Raw genomic sequence first — 20,166 nt, forward strand, 5'->3', positions numbered from 1 at the left:
CAGCACTTTTACTCCCTGTTTTAAGCAAACAAAAATTAGCTTTCAATTACATTCTCTAATACATTGGTTCCAGCTTTTTATTAAAAAAGAGCTCTCTTATTTGACAATGTTAATGTTGATTCTTCACCTAGATAATAAATTCTTGAGGTCAAGGGCCATGTCTTATACTTTTGTATTTCTAACTATATATTGGTAAGTGCCCCATAAATGTTTGGAGATTAATTGCCAAATTAAATCTTTCTCACAAGTGTTAATTCCAAATTTTTATAAATAAAATGTTGTGAAGGGCTTTGACTTACAAAATTCCTTTAAATATCATGTTTCCTAAGTACATTTAAAGTAAGATTTTATTTATGTACAACTAGTTTTGGAAATGTTAGTCCTATATAAAATTAGGGGTATCTATAATGGCAGTTTTTTGCTATTCCAAATATCTGGGCACATGCTAGAATAACTATATTTTATTGGAACAATGACTAGTCCACCAAAAATCTGATACGTATCAGCTTTATATGGATATCACACATACCATAATCATTACCCAACATACAATTGACCTGTGTTCAAGTAATTAAAGTTCCTATTTTTGGATAACTTATCTCCATGGGTCAAAAAAATTTTGATCCAACCCCAACATTTTTTGAGTCATTCTCTTGTTTTTATTTCCGTTATATGAAATAGGAAATATATCTTAATTCAGTATATTGTTATTCACTCAAATGACCAAGAATCATCGAACTCGTGTGTTTATCAGCAGGAGCACTGTGTTGTCACAGGAATTGCCTGTTTCCACCAGCAGCTCTGAAGGTTGGCCTCTGAAGGCACGAGCCCGTCAGCCAGCCAGGGTCTGTTTGCTCACTCCAGCACCAGGTGCCTCGTACTGGTGCCTCGTTCTTCAGCCTGTGTACAATCCATTAAAACATGTTTGTTAGACAATTTTATTCTTTTATTGATGTTTCTAATAATTGGAGAAGAGAATCTTCTACCATTTTTGAAATCTGCAAGCTAGAAGATCTCCTGGATGTAGTGTATGTTTAGTGAAGTTGTTTCTGGGCTGACATATTTCATATTGATTTTTTTGTTTTTTTTTTCATAAAGGCACACCTCTTTATGCTGCTCACTTTCGCCCAGGACAGTATGTGGATGTCACAGCCAAAACGTAGGTCCGCATAATAGGTTCTCTGTTCTCTTTTCCTTTTGTTTTCCTTATATATTAGGAAATAACAATGAGTAGGGGCCGGCCCGGTGGCGCAAGCGGTTGGGTGCACGCGCTCCGCTGTGGCGGCCCGGGGTTCGCTGGTTCGGATCCCGGGCGCGCACCGACGCACTGCTTTGGCCAGCCATGCTGTGGTGGCGTCCCATATAAAGTGGAGGAGGATGGGCACGGATGTTAGCCCAGGGCCGTCTTCCTCGGCAAAAAAAGGAGGATTGGCGGATGTTAGCACAGGGCTGATCTCCTCACACAAAAAAAAAATAACAATGAGTAAAAGAAGTACAGTCTTTTCAAGTCAGTGAATAATGGAGAAGTAAGCACTATTCTCATTCGTAATTCTAATCTTTAATATTACTGATTACGCTGGTTTTTAAATAGCAGTGAGTTAGTGCTATGTGAAGTGTTCACATCGGGTTATAGCTTGTAAACTGAGGTGTAAGTTTATTGAAATGGAATGTAGAGAAAAGTCACATGGCTTTGTTCTTTGTGAGCTGGGCCCACTTCTATTTTGAAGGCTATATGTAATTTGATGGTGAAATATACATGAGCAATGCTATGGAGTTCTTTTGAGATTATTGTGTAGTCTAGTAATTGGCAGTTTTTTCCCAGTTCAAGGAAACAGTTAGATTAGAAACATTTTATACTATTTGTGATAGTGGTTGTTGTGCTTAAGGTTCCCTAAGGTAACTATAACACATTGTTGTAACTGTGTGAAAAGCCTATCAGAAGCTGGAAGAAGAAACAGTATTACATGGTAGGCCTCCTCAGTAGCATGGTGTTATCTCCCCGAACTAGATAAGTGAGACTTCTTCCATAAAAGCAAAATATTTCTTCATACTTAAGGGTTTAATTCCTTAGAAATCAATACTTAATTGTCACTTTAACAGAAATGCTGACTTTGAGTCATATTTAGACTGGGCAGTGGTATTTTTGGTACTGTAGTTTTTTCATATCTTACCATCTATCGGATGGCTTAAGATAAATTCAGTATTGGCTAGATGATCTCCAGGAAACATTTAGATCTTACGGAAGTCCTTTTTCAGTAATTAGTTGAGGTTATGTCACTATGGAATGAAGTAACCAAGCGCTTCTATATGTTTACATAGAAATTGTTCAGTGTAGGTTATTAGAATCCACGTGACCTAGGCTAACCTAAACCCCAAATATCAGCTCTTGTCCATTCCTGTTTCTTGTTCTCTTAACACAGGTGGTAATTTCACTTTTTTGCGTGCCTCAATTTTTTCCTTTTTGTCATTTGACAAGATTTGCAACCTGTGTTCCAGGAACATTCTGACTAGGAACCCTTTGAAAATGAACAGCGGTCCACAGGTGCTCTGGGATACTCATGATCACAGTGACTGAGCCAGAGCAGCTTTTATCCAAGGAAACTGGATGAGTGCCAGCATCAGTTTCCTTAACGCAGTCAGTCAGATACATCTTCATTTCCACACTGTTAGTGCCCACTTTCGAATAGGGGCCATTGCAGACAGCTGCTAGGCGCTTCTACCTTTGAGTTAGCTATTTAGAAATGGAGTGGGATAGATTGGCAGTAGGGTGGCTCCTCTTTTTAGCGAGATTATGGACCTCTCCCCTTTTTTCCCTGCTTCCTGATTGTTGCAGACTCGTTCCTATTTCCTGGGGCCTCGGAAATCGCTGGTTTCTGGGTAACTTTGTTCTGCCTTCCCTTGTCAAGAACTCAAAACACTGGAGCTGTAAAGCTTTGGCTTGGTTAGTTGGGGAGATGTGTGTGTGGTGAATCAGATGATTTTACTTTTTAAATTCCTGAATTCATTATTACGTATAATAAAATACCTCACAGTAAATCTGTTAATTTACGCACAGTTAATAGTGTGTGAGTTCCCTTATGTAGTTTACAAGATAAGTGAGATAGTCCGAGAAAGCCTACAAAGTTGGGGGCCTTTGTTAGCAGATGCCTTGTGGTGGGATTTGTGACTAAGTTGGATGAGAGCCTGGCTTTTCAAATGCCTGTGTTCAGTAACTGCTTTCATTTCATATGCTACTGTTGGGTTTCCTTGGCTTCTTAAAAGTTATCTTTAAAACTTGAGCCATCTTCTTGTGACTATAAAGTGAAAGGGGAAATGTTTTGTTTTTGTTTTGTGTTTTAAGATATGGAGAAGGGAGGATCTACATTTGAGAAGATCCTCTCTATTGTATGGGCTGCAATACAGTATTCTGTTTGACTTTCACTGTGTAACATGGGGGCAGGGTGTTTACCCCACACATGTGTGCATCGTACTCTGGTGTGCATATCTTTACATAGTGTTACCTGAGATAAGAATGAAGTGTGACCTTTCAATAACTATAGCTCTTGTAGCTGGCATGTTATTCTGCCCTCAAGATGCCTATAAGTGCTTGTAAATTTATAGGACTTTTTGTCTCTCTCATGTAGAGCTGTTTTGAATTCCTTTCAGGATCCTCAGCTACAAATCGTCCTAGTTGCTGCTGCCCCTTCTCTTTGCCACTGACTTCCCTGGATTGTGGTGTGTGTGTGTGCGTGCACCCACATGCATGCACACATGCATTTGCTTGCTTTTCTTTTTCCTTTTTAAATTCTTCTATCTCCTTGCCCTGATGCTTCTCATTTTTTGGACAGTTTCCCCTGCTTGGAATTTAACACAGAGTTTAACTTCACAGCCAGTGAGAATCTTCTTTTCCTTGTTGACTGTAAATGGAACCACCATCTTTTGGGAGTAAGCTCTCTGAGTCCTCTCAGTCCCTTACCGTGGCTCGCTTACAGCCAGAGGTTTACTACCTTGTCCTCCATTTCCAGCCCCTGTTTTAAAATTGTGAAACTTTTCTGGGCTCCATCTTCTTGATTATTAATCCTGTTACAGTTGCAAACACTAGAGAAAAAAATTGTGCAGTAACGTGGTTAGGTCAGATGATGAAGGACATGGATTTACACCCTGGAGCAGTGGTTCTCACACTTGAGTGGACCTCAGAATCTCCAGGAGGGCTTGTTAAACACAGATGACAGACCTGCCTCTCCCCAGCCCCATCTTCTGATTCAGTAGATCTGGGGTAGTACCTGAGAATTTGCATTTCTAACAAGTTCCCCGGTTATGTGGATGCTGCTACTCCAGGGACCACACTTGGAGAACCACTGGACTGGAGAATAGTCAAGAGCTCGCTGGTAGAACCACTTTTATTTCCCACTCCTTTACCTAGCACGGAATCCTAGTGCCTTCCTTTCCCTAACTCTGCTCAAATTATAACCTACAAATATCTGTTGTAAAGCAAGCAGGTTTAATCAATCTAGTTTCAAATAACTTTGTCAATAAAAGTAGACCTGTTTATTAGTGACATTTTAGTTAGCATAAAACTGAAAATTGGTCTCTTTAGTAATTGGTGTCATCATCTCCATTCCATTAGAAAAGAGAAAACTCTCAAATTAATCTGATTGAAATTCTTCATTTTCTCCTGTGGTAATAATTATTTAATTGTTAAATCTACACATATATTTTGAGTATTTCAAGTTTATTTTACCGTATAACTTCAATTTTAATTGCTAGATTAAACATACTTTAGAAATAACTAAATAAAATTTAAAACGAAATAATTTAATAAAATACAATGTTAATAGGATCCATCTACTTCAAGAATAAAATTATTTGCAGACATTTTTGACCAATGACCAACAGTAGCAGCCTCTTCTTGAAGATTTCCTTAAAACTTTTAAATGTTCCTCTTTTAATAATTGCAGTGGGAAATCTGCTTTCATTGAAAGATACATTACATTTACGTGTGCTAAATTTGGGTATAATTCTCTATATAAATAAGTAAATTTACCAGTGTCACTTGGGAGTGTGAGGTGAATATATATTTACCAGAGTTCATTTCAATTTTTACTTTTATACCAGAAATAGTTTTTTATCCAAAGGGTCTGAAAATACAAATTAAATTTAGATTATATAGGAAAGATTTTTACACCCAATATATAAAACCATTCTAGCAGAATAATTTTTCACAGTTTCATTATGCTATTAATCGATAATAAAGCCCAGTCTTTGAAATATGGCAGTTTTATGTAATTCATTCTAAATAAAATTTTAAGACTAGCATGTATAATGATGTATTCCCTGCACCATCCCCCTCCACCACCCCGCACCCTGTTAAAAGTGTATATTCTTGTTCTGTAATGGCAGTTATATTCCAGTGTAACTTCTGATAGATGATGATGATTTGGGTCTAATGTTTTCCCTTTCTTTCTCTCTCAGTTTTGAGGAGGAAACAGCTGTAGGTATGAGGTACGACTGTTGATTCTATCCTCAGCATAGGATGGTTAGCTCATTGTTTTCTGTTGAATCTTAGCGGTGCTTATTATAACTTGCAGTTTTTTTAAAAAAGGAAAGAAATCAGAAAAGAATGAAACAAAGAATAAGCAAAAAGAAAACTGTAGAAATGCATTCTGCGTTGTTTAGGGGAAAATGTCGGGTCTTTGTCCCAAAGGACTTGAAGGACGCAGACAGCGGTGATGGTAACAGTGGGCCCAGGGGCTCTTTCTTCCAGGTGTCCTGTTGAGCTTTGAATTCGTGGCAGTGGTGTTCCTGAAGTGATATTTTTTCTAGTTGTCTGGAATTTATTTACTTATTTAAATTTTAAAGCCTAGATTGAAGTCAGAAAGCAGCTCATTCAGCTACTTAAAAGACTCTTCTTTCTGGAGGAAGGATAATCTAAATATATTGTCTACCAATCTGGGCTAATTAAAACAACCTGTATATCTTCAGATATAATCTTATTACTTTAATAGCGTTTTCTGGCATAATCTTATTAAAGTTGTTAGTGTCCTTTAAATTTTCATTGCCCTTTGTCCTCAAAATACAAAAATACGTACTTACCTTGATAATGTTATCCTGGGTAGTGAAAATGAAAAGAGTAGTGGGGGACATTAGGTGACTGGTAGAGCCCCTTTGCACATTTACTGAAATTCAGCTAGTTTGGGTTCTTTCATTAAAATATCAAAATGTGTACAGAAATATTGTTGCCCATCAAGGTCTTAAGGTGATTAACAAGGCAGGGGGCCTGCACGCTGTCAGAAACCTTCCCCCCCAGCTCGTTGTTCTTCTGACTGGTGGATGTTTGCTTGTGAGCTCTGGGAAGGGAAAACAAGGTGTACCTGCCTTCAGGATACAATTGCTGTCCAGCTCTGCACATGTTCAATTTTATTTCATTTTTAATGTTACTTTATTTCCTAGTTATTCAAAGCAGTAAATTTTTAAGCATATTAGTGAAACAATTTTCAAAATGAGTGATTAAACTATGGAGGGGAATAATTTCTGTAAAAAATAATCCCTCAAATCAGTCAAAGTGAATATTTCTAAATAAAGGCTAGAGTTTGGAGGGTAGTGTTTTAGGGTTATAGTTTGTTGTTTCGTTGCTTTAAAATTTTTTTATAGTGAGCATCTATAATTTCCTTATTTTTAACTCTACAAAGCAGCATTTTTTTAACTCGAAGTCTGCAAAATTAAGGCCTAATCACAGGCAGTCTAGGGAGTGGCTAAAAGCGTGGGCTCCATCTCTCAGTAGCTCTGTGACCTAGACAGCTTTCTTAACCTCTCTGTTGCCTCATCTTTAACATGAGAATACAGTCATGCATCACTTAATGATTCTGAGGAATGCGTCGTTAGGCGATTTCATCATTATGCGAACGTCATAGAATATACTTAGACAAACCTAGATGGTATAGCCTACTACACACCTAGGCTATATGGTACTAATGTTATGAGCTCACCGTCGTATATGCAGTTCGTCGTTGACAGCACCATCATCGTTATGCGGCACATGACTGTTAATTACAAAACCTACCTCATAGCCATGTTGTGAAGATTGAATGAGCTAATGCACAGAAAGTTCTTAGCTCAAGGCCTGGCACATCATAAATGCTCAGGAGTATTGGCTACTGTCACCGTTGTTGATATTACTGCTTTTCAATTTATTTCAGATTTTAAGAGAAGAAAATATGTGTTTTCCTCACTAGGAAATATATTTAAAAATGAAAAAAAAACATTAAGTGATTAGAAATTCAATTATGGTGTTTTCTAATACATCAAGTTATTACCTTCTTACTTTAGACTGCCTTTTCTACAGCAAAGTAGTAGCCTTACGAAGAACTCTAGGTAATTTTAAGATTACATACTACCTGCTACACCTAGAATTTACGGAGTAATGAGGATGCCCTTGAAATAGCTTCATGCCTCTCTGATTTGCTGGATATTTTTATATTTTTGCTGTAATCTGTTTCTCAAGAGGCAGTATGACCTGGGTTGAAAGCATGGCCAGATGCTTCCATTTACCAGGGATTTGACCTTGGGCAAGTGGCTTAACTTCTCTGGATGTAAATTTCTTTATCTTTAACATAAGGTATGGGGCTAAATGGTTTCTAAGGTTCCTTTTAGTTCTAAAAATCTGTTTCCAAAAAATAATCCCTCAGTTTTCCAAGTGGCATACCTCGCTCTTATCTGTATTAATGAGGAAGTAGGATATAACAGTAGATTTACAGCACATGGCAATATGGTCTTCTGATCTATTAAAGAAAGTGATATGGCTGAAGACCTTCAGAAAACGGTTACGTCCTTTTGTGGTATTGCAGAATTGGTTATTTGAGCTTTCTTTTTTGAGAAGAGTAGACTGAACTCAGCGCAGCAAATGTGGTATTCTGGGTTTATTTAGGGCAGCCAGGAAATGCCCCTTTCATAAGAGGACTCAGAGGAATCACTGTACATTTAACTCTGTACTATTGAATGAACTAGATTTGGTGTCAGAAAGCTATAAGAAGTGCACTCTTAGCAGTCACTTGTTGAAAAAACATTCCCAGACATTGGTGGGAGGTTTATGGTTTTTAGACAAAAACAGAATACCTGGTTTTAAAGTCGTGCTGTCACAAACTCGTCCTAGAGAGTGACAGCTATAGATATTCTGTGCCAGCTTTTTTTTTTTTTTTTTTTTTTTTTTTTTTTTTTTTTTTTGTGAGGAGATCAGCCCTGAGCTAACATCCGCCAATCCTCCTCTTTTTTTGCTGAGGAAGACGGCCCTGGGCTAACATCGGTGCCCATCCTCCTCCACCTTACATGGGACGCCGCCACAGCATGGCCTACCAAGCAGCGCGTCGGTGCGCGCCCGGGATCCGAACCAGCGAACCCCGGGCCGCCGCAGCGGAGCGCGCGCACCCAACCGCTTGCGCCACCGGGCCGGCCCCTGTGCCAGCTTTTAACTTTATGTGATGGAACACAAAGCAACTGGAAAATTCCACCATGACTGACTTGTGGGCTCAGAAGCTGTACATCACTGATCAAATAGGTTTAGACAATGACACTGAATTGGGTAGAGATTGACTCTCAAAGTTTACATGGATCTTCAGTAGAGATGCTTTATCCTTGAAGTGTGTGGAGATGAAAGCAGGTAGATAACATCTGAGTGAGTTTGTGGAAATGAGAAGAAGCTATAATTAAAGATTAAAATGTGCTGTATTAGTCCATCATGAATTAAAAGCTAATCTTGATGGAGTTAAACGTTAGCTAATAGGGCCTTTTATATACATGTAATTTATTTTAGTAAAAGTTGTCCCTTTTTGTTTACTAGAATTTGTTTTGTTTTTTAATTAAAAGCTTTTTGAGTGGTTTGAATCTAAAATATAGCCAAGTGATGTTATGTTATATCCTACAAGAAATTCTTTTGGTTGTTGGTTTGGACATTATACTTTTATGTTCATCAGTACTTTTTGACAGTTAAAGATTTTACCTTCCTCTAATCTGTTCTCAGTGGTTCAGTTTTATAAAGCAGCAGCCCAGTCTTGATTTTGGCTGGGAACGGACGTGAGTCTCCATTTCCCTGTATTTGTACGTAATGTTTAACCATAGAGAAGCTGATTTTAAACCAATGATTTCTTTACTGTCCCACCCACCTCCATTTTTATTTATTAAAAATAAAAATATAGACTGATCTTGGGACATCCTTAGAGAAGTCAAGAGTCCTCTCTTCCATTTAGTACTCAGCTGTTCGTTTTCTGAGAGATTATATACAAGCCACCTAAACTTTTTACAGTGTAAATCAGCTAGCGAGAGAAAGTTAAAGCTTAATTTGGAAGTGGTTCTGATTGAAAACTCTCTGCTTACAATATGGATTTTGATTTTTTTAATAAAGAAAATCAAGTACTTTGCAGCTGATGCAACACTTGATGACAAACCCTTTCAGGTTTTTTTTCATGGTAATAGTAGAAAGATAGACAATGCAGTGGGAAGGGTGCTTGAGGCCGAGGCAACAAAATGAGCAAAGGCATGAAAGAGAGTGGCATATTTAGGGATTCATGGAGAAATCGGCTATGACTAGGATTTGTGGTGGGCAGTGTTTGAAAGGTAGGCTGAACCCAGTTATAAAAGGCCTTATGTGCGCCAAGCTAAACAAATTACTGAGGACCATTTAAGGTTATGGTTTAGTTTGTTTGCTTGTTTTTTTGTTGCTGTTTTGTGTTTTAAAGCAGGAGACAGCTTGTGTGATAAGACTATCATCTTGGAAATTTCGCTCTAGCTGCAGAGAGGAAGATGGCTTGAAAAGAGGGAGACGTTCAGTTTCTGTTTCTGAAACACTGTAGTTGAACGACTGAGGTACTTCCAGTTGGAAATGGTCAGTACATCTGTGGAATGAGGTGGTAGCAGAATTCTTGCCAGAGGGCAAGGTTTGTGGAACTCCAGCTTAGTAGTAGTAGCTTCAGGGGTCAGCAGACTTTTTCTCAAAGGGCCAGATAATAAATATTTTAGGTTTGCAAGCATTCTGGTCTCCGTTACAACTACTCAGTTCTGCCATTTTAGCTCTAAAGCAGCCGTAGGCAGTAAGTAAATGAATGTACATGGCTGCATTCCAGTAAAACTTATGTACTAAAACAAGTGGCCAATGCAGGCCATAGTTTGCTCACCCTGGTTTAAACCATAGTGAGAAGAGGGTCAGAGGCAGGACTCTAAGACTGTCTTTTCATGTAGCAGCAAGGGAAAAGGAACTTCTCAAAGAGTGTTAGGGAAGCAGGAAAATAGGAGGGAAATGATGATGAGGGGTGGTGGCAGAGAGTGGTTAAGAAGGAGGGATGGAAGACAAATCTCTGTTTTAAAAGAGGCCGTAGAGGGGCTGGCCCTGTGGCCTAGTAGTTAAATTTGGTGTACTCCTCTTCAGTGGCCCAGGTTTGGTTCCTGGGCGTGGACCTACACCACTCGTCGACAGCCATGCTGTGGCGGTGACCCACATACAAACTAGAGGAAGACTGGCACAGATGTTAGCTCAGGGCAAATCTTTCTCAGCAAAACAAAACAAAACAAAAGGGCCACAGAAATTTGAACACAAGTTCGAACAGTATTAAGGAATTACTAATTTTTTAGATTGCGATAATGGTTTTGTAATTTTGTTCTTTAAAAAGATTCTTGTCTTCTGGAGATCCAGATTGAAATATTTATGGATGAAATTATATGATATCTGGAATTCGTTTCAAAATAATCCTTTGGAGTTGCAGGGGAGAGGAAAAGGTGAAACAAAATAAGCCTTGAGTCAGTCATTGTTTGACCCTGGGTGATGGATACATAGGGATTCATTGTACTAGTCTCTCTGCTTTTGAACGTGTTTTAAAACTTCCATAATAAAAAGTTATTTTAATAAAAGGCTTTTGGATTTGGAAATTCGGGGGTTAACCTCAGAGTGAGTTCCAGGGAACAACTGGAGAGAAAGATGGATTGCAGATGGTGGATGAGAGAGGGAGAAGCAGTTTGCTTCCCAAAAAGAAGAAAGAGGAGTACAGAGGAGAGGGAAGGTAAAAGCAGCCAGTGGCACAGGACTCAGTGCTGGGAATTTTGGGGAAGTTTTCAGAGGACTCGGAATGAATGGACTGGAGAGCACTCCTCACCTCGTGGACCTTTTATTTTATCCCATATACAAGTGTGTCTAGAATCATGCAGTCAAAGGCAGTTTCCCACAGAGTGGGGAAATACATGATGGGTCTGTGATAAAACCTGCGTGTCTGCTGGTAGACATTTGGGCATTTGTCACAATATGTCAAGGGAATGAAATTCACTTAGTAATCCCTAGCGATTTATAGAATGTAATTGGAAACATTAAATTATGCATTTTGTTCTGCAAGATTCTTAGAGTCATATCTTTATGCTCCTCTTTCCCTTTTCTTAATACCCTCTTCTTAAACTTTTATAAAAGCATGTCCATTATACCACATTTGAAAACTACAGGACAAAATAAAGAAAACTAACCATCTTTCTTCCTAAGACCAGCTATAGCCAATAAAAAATTGCTCTGAGGACTCTCGGTTGGGCATTAGAGTTAAATAATCCACAGTCCCTGCCCTTCGTGAATTTAAAGTATACTAAGGGGAAATGGACTGAGAAACAAGGCAATAAAGGCTCCTAAATTTAAATAGTGTTTTCTGAGTTTTTTGATGAATTTTTTGGTTTATCAAGTATAAACGCTCTAAATAAAATACATTTTTTATGTTTTCCTAATTTCCTAATATGTCTCACTAAATTTAGAGTTCTTTCTGATTGGGATTTTCCTTTATTTGAATTTTTTTCTACTGTCATTAACTAAAAACTGCAGCAGAAAAGGGGTGGGGGAGATAAAGCGTGTGTTATGTGTTGTGTTGTGTATCATTTTTAGTAAAATGAAGGTTTTATTTTGTGTGACCTGTGAAAACCTTACATTTGAAGTGTGCCTGGGTATGCTAAATATAGATCAGTGCAGTTCTTGCTTTTGTTTTTTGTTCTCAAGTTGGGTGACATCTGAGAGAAGCAATAGAACAGATACCTGTGCCACCCATGGATCAACAAGTGCACTCTCTTCTGCATAATCTGAATTAAGCCAATAATTTGTCATGCCATTTGTGTTTTATCCTTTTGTTTAAAGGTTATTTATTGAAGAGGTTCCCATTGTACACAGTGTAACAACATGATGTATTCTCAAGCTAGATTGAAGAACAATCTGTAATTAGCCGACAGATAATTAGCACTTACAGGATACCACTTTCATCTTATAATCATTTACTCTTAAAATGAGCTAAATTATCTTCTGTAATTTACCTGACATGTGTTTATTGGTGCACACACTCATGCTCTCTCTTTTTAAGTAAGAGATGAATCAGTTTGAGAACTCAGAAGCTACTGGCAAACTTCCTACCAAGAATGGCCAGTGTTAGAATGTGGTGTTTTTAACACGTTTCATTTTAGATTAGTGTTGCCAGTCCCCTCCCCTTTTGTCTTTAAAGTGTTGTTTGCCAAACAATACCATTGGTTCAAATGACTCTTTAGGTATTTTTTATTTTTAAATTCCCAAGCTTTTTATTTTTCAAATACGTTCTAAAATTCAGTGGTAAGTGGAAATATTTGTTAAATTTCTGAAGCAAAATTTCAGTAAAATATGTGATTATTATAGTCTTTTCTTATATGTTAATCTCCGTGCAAAATTTATAGTGGTTTTTCATTTAATATATGTTAAGTTTCTATTTTAGCTCTTTGATCAGGAATAAGCATTATTTTGACTTTTTGAGGCAAAAAAAGAATTATGTACACACCATAAGTGATGTGTTCAGTTGATTAATGTGAAGAAAGTGGTGAAAGCTACATTTAAATTATTCATAGACAAATAACTTTTGACCTGTGATTTGGTAATATTCAGCTGTTAGGTTCTACATATAGTTCAGATTGTTTTTATGTTGAATTCCTGATTTATCTAAAACAAACTGTATTATTCATATGGACTTACTTCAATCCATTACTCTCTGATAATGCTTTGTTAAATGCATACTAAAGTCCTTATGGAACTTATAACATAGTTATATGTTATATAACTTAGTTTTATGTTATATAACTTAGTTTCCTTATAACATAGTTTTCATAATCTTTTGCTTTTGGTCTTTTTTGTAGTGGCCTGAACTATGCACTGTCTATGCTTTGTTAGGGTTAGGGAACACTGCATTAACAATATGTTGACATGCTATCTAGTGAAAGGTGAAAAAAATTTTCATCTTCAGAGTCTATAAAAATATGTCTGTATAGTCTTATAGTTCATTCTAGCCCTTTCATTGTATCATTTGTACTGATGTATTTGACAATCAGAGACAAACTTGAATAATGCTTGAACCTTAGTATTGTTTGCTTTCTACCTGCATCACAGAATGTTTCTCTAATTAGCAGAATTAGTTTGCTTTAAAAATTGAAGTATTAGATTTTTAAGAAATTGTTGCTCTCTGATTTTATTTCTCCATTAGCTTCCTATTCAAACCTTGAGACCAAGATCCATCTGGTATCTTCTAAAAGTAAAACTTATTCAGCATTTAGGGCATTATTATTGTTTTATTTAGTGCTCTATTGTATTGGTTATCTATTACTGCCTAACACATTACCCTAAAACATAACAGCTTAAAACAACAAACATTTATTACCTCACAGTTTCTGTGGTCAGGAATCCCAGTACAAATTAGCAGGGTCCCTCTGGCTCTGAATCTCTCACGAGGCTGCAACCAAGACGTCTGTCAAGGCTGCAGTCATCTCAAGGTTCAACTTGGGGAGAATCACCTCCAAGCTCACTAACATGGCAGTTGGCATGCCTCAGGTCCATAGTTGTTGGCTGGAGACATCCTTGCCTTATGACTCTCCATAGGATAGCTTACAGTATGGCAGTTGGCTTCCTTCAGAGCCTAGCAAGCAAGAGAGTGCCGAGATGGAAGCCACAGTCTCTTTGTAACCTAATGTCAGAGGTGACATCTCATCACTTTTGCCATAGTTTATTCCTTAGAAGTCAGTTGCTAGGTCCACCCAGTTCAAGGGCAGGTGATTACACAGGGCACGAGTACCAGAGGTGGGGTCTTAATAGTTGCCTGCCACATCTCTTATGAGGACTTTGGAGCTTCTAGAAGTATACCGCTTTTACTATATTGTTTCACAGAATTATGGTGATAAAACTCCCTGTTCAGGTAGAACTTTTGCTTAGCTGTTGTCTCACAGTCTTGAATTAATCATTTTATATAGAATGAGACTCCAGGAAAAGGGGCAAAGCAGGATAGAGATAAAGGAATATTCATTTTCAGTTTTGCTTATGTAGTCTTTTCTAGTTATTTAGATAAGGAGCTATGTTAAAACTCTAAGGTACTATCAAAAAGTGTACAATTGGGAATATTTTATGTGCTGTTCATTGTGTAAATTGTAACGTTTATCTTGCTCAGTATTGGTAAAGGTTTTCAAGGTGTCATGAAAAGATGGGGATTTAAAGGCCAGCCTGCTACTCATGGTCAAACAAAAACCCACAGGAGACCTGGAGCTATTTCAACTGGTGTAAGTATGCTTAGTAATGCTCTTTTTAATGCTAAGTGTTTAATTTCTGCACATATCATGCTTAGTCTGTCCCTGGGATCAAATCACATAGTTTTAATCTGACTCCAGGTGGGTCCTAGTACTTGTCACATTTTTATGGGTCGTGGCATCACTTACTTTCCAGAGCCAGACTTGAATCATTTAGTTATATCCCACATACTTACAGCCAGTATTCTTAATACTTTTCTGCCTACTTTCTCATTCCCATCTCTGTCTCCCATTCTACACTCTGAAGTCAGCTGCAAGAAATAAAAGATTAAAATGCCCTTCCATCTGGCCCCACTGGTTTCTTCACAGGTTCGTTTTTGCCTTAAAAGAGACAATTGGGAAAGATTGTCAGGGGCAATATCATGGTGCAAGGGAAAAAGTGCTAGAGAAGAAATGGAGAAATAAACAACAAGAGCATAGAAAATAGAGAAGGACTTTTGTATGGCTAATTCAGTCATACTTGATACTTGATATTTAATACATGATATTGTGTTACCAAGCTGTTTAGTTTTTGCCACTCTTTTGGCAAGAATGTAGGGAAACAGGCATTCTCATACAATGCTCGTTAGAATACAAAATAGTGCATCCTTTGTGGAGGGGAATGTGGCAATATCTAACAAAACTGCAAGGCATTTACTTTGACGCAGCAATCCTGCTGCTAGGAATTTACCCTGAAGATATTCTCTTAAAAATATAAAAATGCATTTACATAGAATTAGTCATTGCTACATTATTTATAATTATAAGCATGAGTGTCCATACTTGGGAGTTTGAATGGGTAGACTGTGGTCCATCTGTTCAATAGAATACTATGGAGCCAGAAAAAAGTGAGAAGATCATTATGAAACAATGGAGTGATTTCCAGGATATAAGGAAGTGCACATGTTATCTGCTTATTTTTGCAAAAAGAAGGACCAAAAAGATAAACCAGAAACTAATGAGATTGGTTACGTATAAGGGATGGGTGGGAACAGTATGGAAGGGCTTAGGAGTGGCAGAAGTGACACTTCCTAAATATACTATTTGTTATACTTTTTACTTTTGGAATCATGTTAATGTTTTACATATTCAAAATAAAATAAAAACAAACATGAGGGAGAGAATCCATAATGGAATATAATTAGAAAATGAACCTAACTGTTTCAAATGAAGAACATAACCACAGTGAAGGGGGTGGGGGTGGCTAACTCAAGTAACTGTTGAACACAGTAGTTGGCTGTATACCCTGAGTCTAAGTTAAAAATGTACTGTGCACAGGTGTTGAATTCTAATTTGTTTTTTGTAGTGATATTAATTCTGAAATAGTTTTCTGTGAGTTATAGGATTGAGTGGATAAGTAAATATAGATAGTGGGAGCCAGATGTCTCACTATTAGAGAAGGGTGTTAAGGTATGAAAAGGAGGGAAATTAAAATGAACTCGATAACGTTGATTTCAAATTGTAGGTATCAGCATACATTTACTGTGTAAAATAAATATAGATATCTATGTGTGTGTATATGTATTTATGTCTTAGCTCTGTCTACTGAAAGGACTTAAAAGCTCATTCCATAGCAATGAGCACACCTAGAGCCTAGATCTTTGTTTCTAAACACCATTCCCTGCTGAAAAGAGCTAGGACCCTTTGGAGAAATGGCTGGTTTCATGCATGGGATAGGAAGAGTACAAGGTGAACCCAAAACAGCTTATTCAAGAAAGCAAGGAAGTGCTTAAAAAATGATAGACACATGAAAAGGACACAGAAGCCAACTCAAATCAGCTCTCACTTGCAAAAATTGGGACAGTTTGATCTGAAAACCAAAAAAAACGAATAGTAACAGAATTCATGGAATAAAGTTAGAATCCATGAGCTCACACTGACACAAATAAATAAAATGAATGGATAGGTTAATAAATAAATAGGAGAGGGCCGGCCTCGTGGCTTAGCGGTTAAGTGCGCGCGCTCTGCTACTGGCGGCCCAGGTTCGGATCCCAGGCGCGCACCGAGTCACCGCTTCTCCGGCCATGCTGAGGCCACGTCCCACATACAGCAACTAGAAGGATGTGCAACTATGACATACAACTATCTCCTGGGGCTTTGGGGAAAAAAAAAAAGGAGGAAGATTGACAGTAGATGTTAGCTCAGAGCCAGTCTTCCTCAGCAAAAAGAGGAGGGTTGGCATGAATGTTAGCTCAGAGCTGATCTTCCTCACACAAAAAAAAATAAAAATAAAAATAAATAAATAAATAGAAGAAAAGCAACTGCTTTTCCCTACGATATAATCCCAGCTAATAAATGTAGAAGGAATGATGGAGTTAGAATTTCAGTGTTTGACAGCCATCATAGGAATAATTGATTCAGCCAGGGATTATCAATGGATGCTAAAACAAGTGGTGAAAGCTTCACGGAGACTTGTTATTTACATAGTCCCAAAACAAATTGCCTATTAATTACAAAGAGAAAAATAATAATCTTAGAGTGGATTAACCTGGTGAACATATCCTTAACTAACTGTTCAGCATTATACATCACCAATAATTGGACAAACCAACATACTGTGCCTCCTGATATGATTCCTGGAAAAGAATACATCATCGCTTCTGTGGTAATTCCTGCCAACCAAAAATGCATCATCTGTGTCTAATCCTGGGGAAACATCGGACAAACCCAAAGTGAGTGATATTCTACAAAATAATTGGCTTGTACCCTTCGAAAATGTCAAAGTCATGAAAGATAAGGAAAGGCTGAGATGCTGCTCCAGATTTAAGGACACTCAGGCAACATGACAACTAAATGCAACGGATAATTCTGAAGTGGATCCTGGACTTGGGAGAAAAATAGCTATAATGAACACAATATGTTGGGACAGTTGACAAAATTAGAATGTGGACTGTAGATTAGATAATAAGATTTCTGAGTTTTATAACTGTACTGTAGTTATGTAAGAGAATATCCTTCTTCTTAGGAAATACACCCTGAAATACTTACATGTAAAGGAGCATCATGTCTGCAACCAATTTCAGATGTTGTAGGAGAAGCTGTGATACATAGAGAGAGAGTGGATCGTAAAGCAAATGGGGCAACATGTAAACAATTGGTGAATTTGAGTAAAGAGTATGAGAGTTTTTTTATTATTTTTGCAGCTTTTTTATAAATATGAAATTATATAGTTATAAATTATATGAAAATAAAAAGTTATCAAAATTAGGTTGATCATAGACATAAGTTTAAAAGCTAAGACTATAAAACTTTTAAGAAAACATAGGAGTAAATCTTCATGACCTTGGGTTAGGCAAAGCCTTAGATACAAATGACACTGACAAGTAACAAAAGAAAATGTGGGTAAATTAGACCTTATCACAATTTGAAACTTCTGTGCTGCAAACAATGCTATCAAGAAAACGAAAAGAGGAAAATACTTGCAAATCATATATCTGCTAAAACTTGTATCCAGAATATATAAAGAACTTTTACAACTCAATAATAACCCAATTAAAAAATAGGCAAAGGACTTGAATAGACATTTTTCCAAAGAAGATAAACAGATGATCAATAAGCACATGAAAATATGCTTAACATCTTTTAGTCGTTAGGGAAATGCAAATCAAAACCACACTGAGATACCACGTAACACACGCTGGGATGACTGTAATTAAAAAGACAGATAATCACAAATGTTGGCAAGGATGTGGAAGAATTGGAACCCTCATACATTGTTGATGGTAATGTAAAAATGGTACAGCTTCTTTGGAAAACAGTTTGGCAGTTGCTAAAAAACGTTAAGTATGAAGGTACGTATGACCCAGCAATTCCACTCCTAGGTTTATGCCCAAAAGAAATGAAAACATGCATACAAAAACTTGTGCATGAATATTCATAGCAACATTATTCATAATAGCTAAAAAATAGAAAGAACCTAAATGTTCGTCACTTGAATGGATAGTTAAAGTGTGATATATTCGTACAATATCATTTAGCAATAAAATAGAGTGAAGTGTTGGTACATGCTGCAACGTGGATGAACCTTGAAAATATTATGCCAAGTGAAAGAAACCAGTTACAGTAGACTACATATTGTGTAATTCCATTTATATGAAATGTCCATCCTAGGCAAATCTATAGAGAGGAAAGTAGATTAGTGGTTACACAAGGCTGGGGGACTTGGAGGGAGTGACCACTAACAGGTATGAAATTTCTGTTTTGGATTGATGAAAATTTTATAACATTGATTATGGTAATACACAACTCTCTGAATATACTAAAAACATTAAACTGTACACTTAAAAGTCAAATGTGTGGTATGTGAATTATATCTCAATAAAGCTCTTTTAAAAAATAGGCATATAGAAGAACCTATTCTTATGACTCAAGTTAGTTATTTGTCATGAAATACACTATTCAGTTTGTGTAAATACTTCCATTAAGGATTAGCTACTAAATGCCTTTATAATCCTAAGAGTTAGGGTGTACTTTTAATGAGAGTGTAAATTTAACTGGAGAGGCAGAGTTGGTCCTTATATAGTAATGTAATGTTAAGCACAGTGCTTATCACAGAGTGTATTTGTAGAATGAATAAGGGTGATACTATGACTGTAATATTCAGAATGGTCTTTTAAGCTGTGTTGGTTACATATTAACCAACTCTAATATATGATGAGCCACTTCCACTGGGAGTTTTACCTGTTAATGTGAGAGTAGTGACGCAAAAGTGTTGTGTCATGAGCAGCTTTCCCATTTTAGCTGTAATTCAGATTTGTTTCTTTAGATGTAGAATTATTATCCATTATCAAAACCAAAATCAGAGAGACTGTGAAGCTGTTTGATTTATGTGAATCAGGGACAATGAGGGCTGGACAAACTCAATATACTGATAATTGACTCTGTCCTTGAATCATTCTAGTGAAAGTAAGTCACATCAAAAGCAAGAGTGGGGAGTAGGACCATTCCAGCCGAAGTAGTGTGGAGGAGTCTATTAGGTCAGTTAGTACAGATTAGTGAAAACAGGCTAGGCAGACCATTTTTTTCTTTGAATGGCAGTATGACGTGCTTGTATGTCCTTTATTTTTCTTTTTTACTTAACCAATAGTAGCTCAGTTGCTGCTCTCTTGTTACAGAGTTTTTCTCCTAAATCTGTTTCTTAGTCTGTGTTTATTTTGTTGCTCTAATCTAATTTGGAAAGGAAATCCTCTAGGGGTAAATGTGTCTAAATCCATATTTAGTTCTTTACTGGGGCCTAGCAGAATGGGAAAAAAATAAAGCATTTTAATAACTCCTATCTGAATTTGCATTTTGTTTTGAGCAGTACTGTTTGAAATAGAGAGTACTTAAAAGTGCTTATTTGGGTTCTCTCGTTTAGGATGTTGCGAGAGTCTGGCCTGGAACTAAAATGCCTGGACAAATGGGCAACATACATAGAACAGCATATGGACTGAAAGTAAGTTTCTGAAGTGGCTCTTTAGGAATAAATTAATACTTAAATACAGAGGCACCAGAATGTGTATTTAATGTGTGTCTGTGTATGATTGTTCACAGTTTAAATAGGTTTTACAGTTATTAAGGAGTGGAGGATTTGTGAACTGTGTGTGTGGAAGTCGTAGTAGTATATGTTCACTTAAC

The 20,166-nt window shown here is 37.1% G+C and overlaps 1 protein-coding gene across 1 annotated transcript in view; it reads left to right on the forward strand.

The window, feature by feature from the left end:
* The window catches only part of MRPL3 (mitochondrial ribosomal protein L3), a 40,048-nt gene that overhangs the window by 13,868 nt on the left and 6,014 nt on the right, over nt 1–20,166 (forward strand). The window contains exons 6-8 of the mRNA XM_058553166.1: nt 1,099–1,159; nt 14,436–14,544; nt 19,907–19,984. Of these exons, the coding sequence (XP_058409149.1) occupies nt 1,099–1,159; nt 14,436–14,544; nt 19,907–19,984 (248 nt within the window). The remainder of the gene's footprint in view (nt 1–1,098; nt 1,160–14,435; nt 14,545–19,906; nt 19,985–20,166) is intronic.

Source organism: Diceros bicornis, chromosome 2 (assembly GCF_020826845.1).
Source record: "Diceros bicornis minor isolate mBicDic1 chromosome 2, mDicBic1.mat.cur, whole genome shotgun sequence".
Taxonomy (NCBI): domain Eukaryota; kingdom Metazoa; phylum Chordata; class Mammalia; order Perissodactyla; family Rhinocerotidae; genus Diceros; species Diceros bicornis.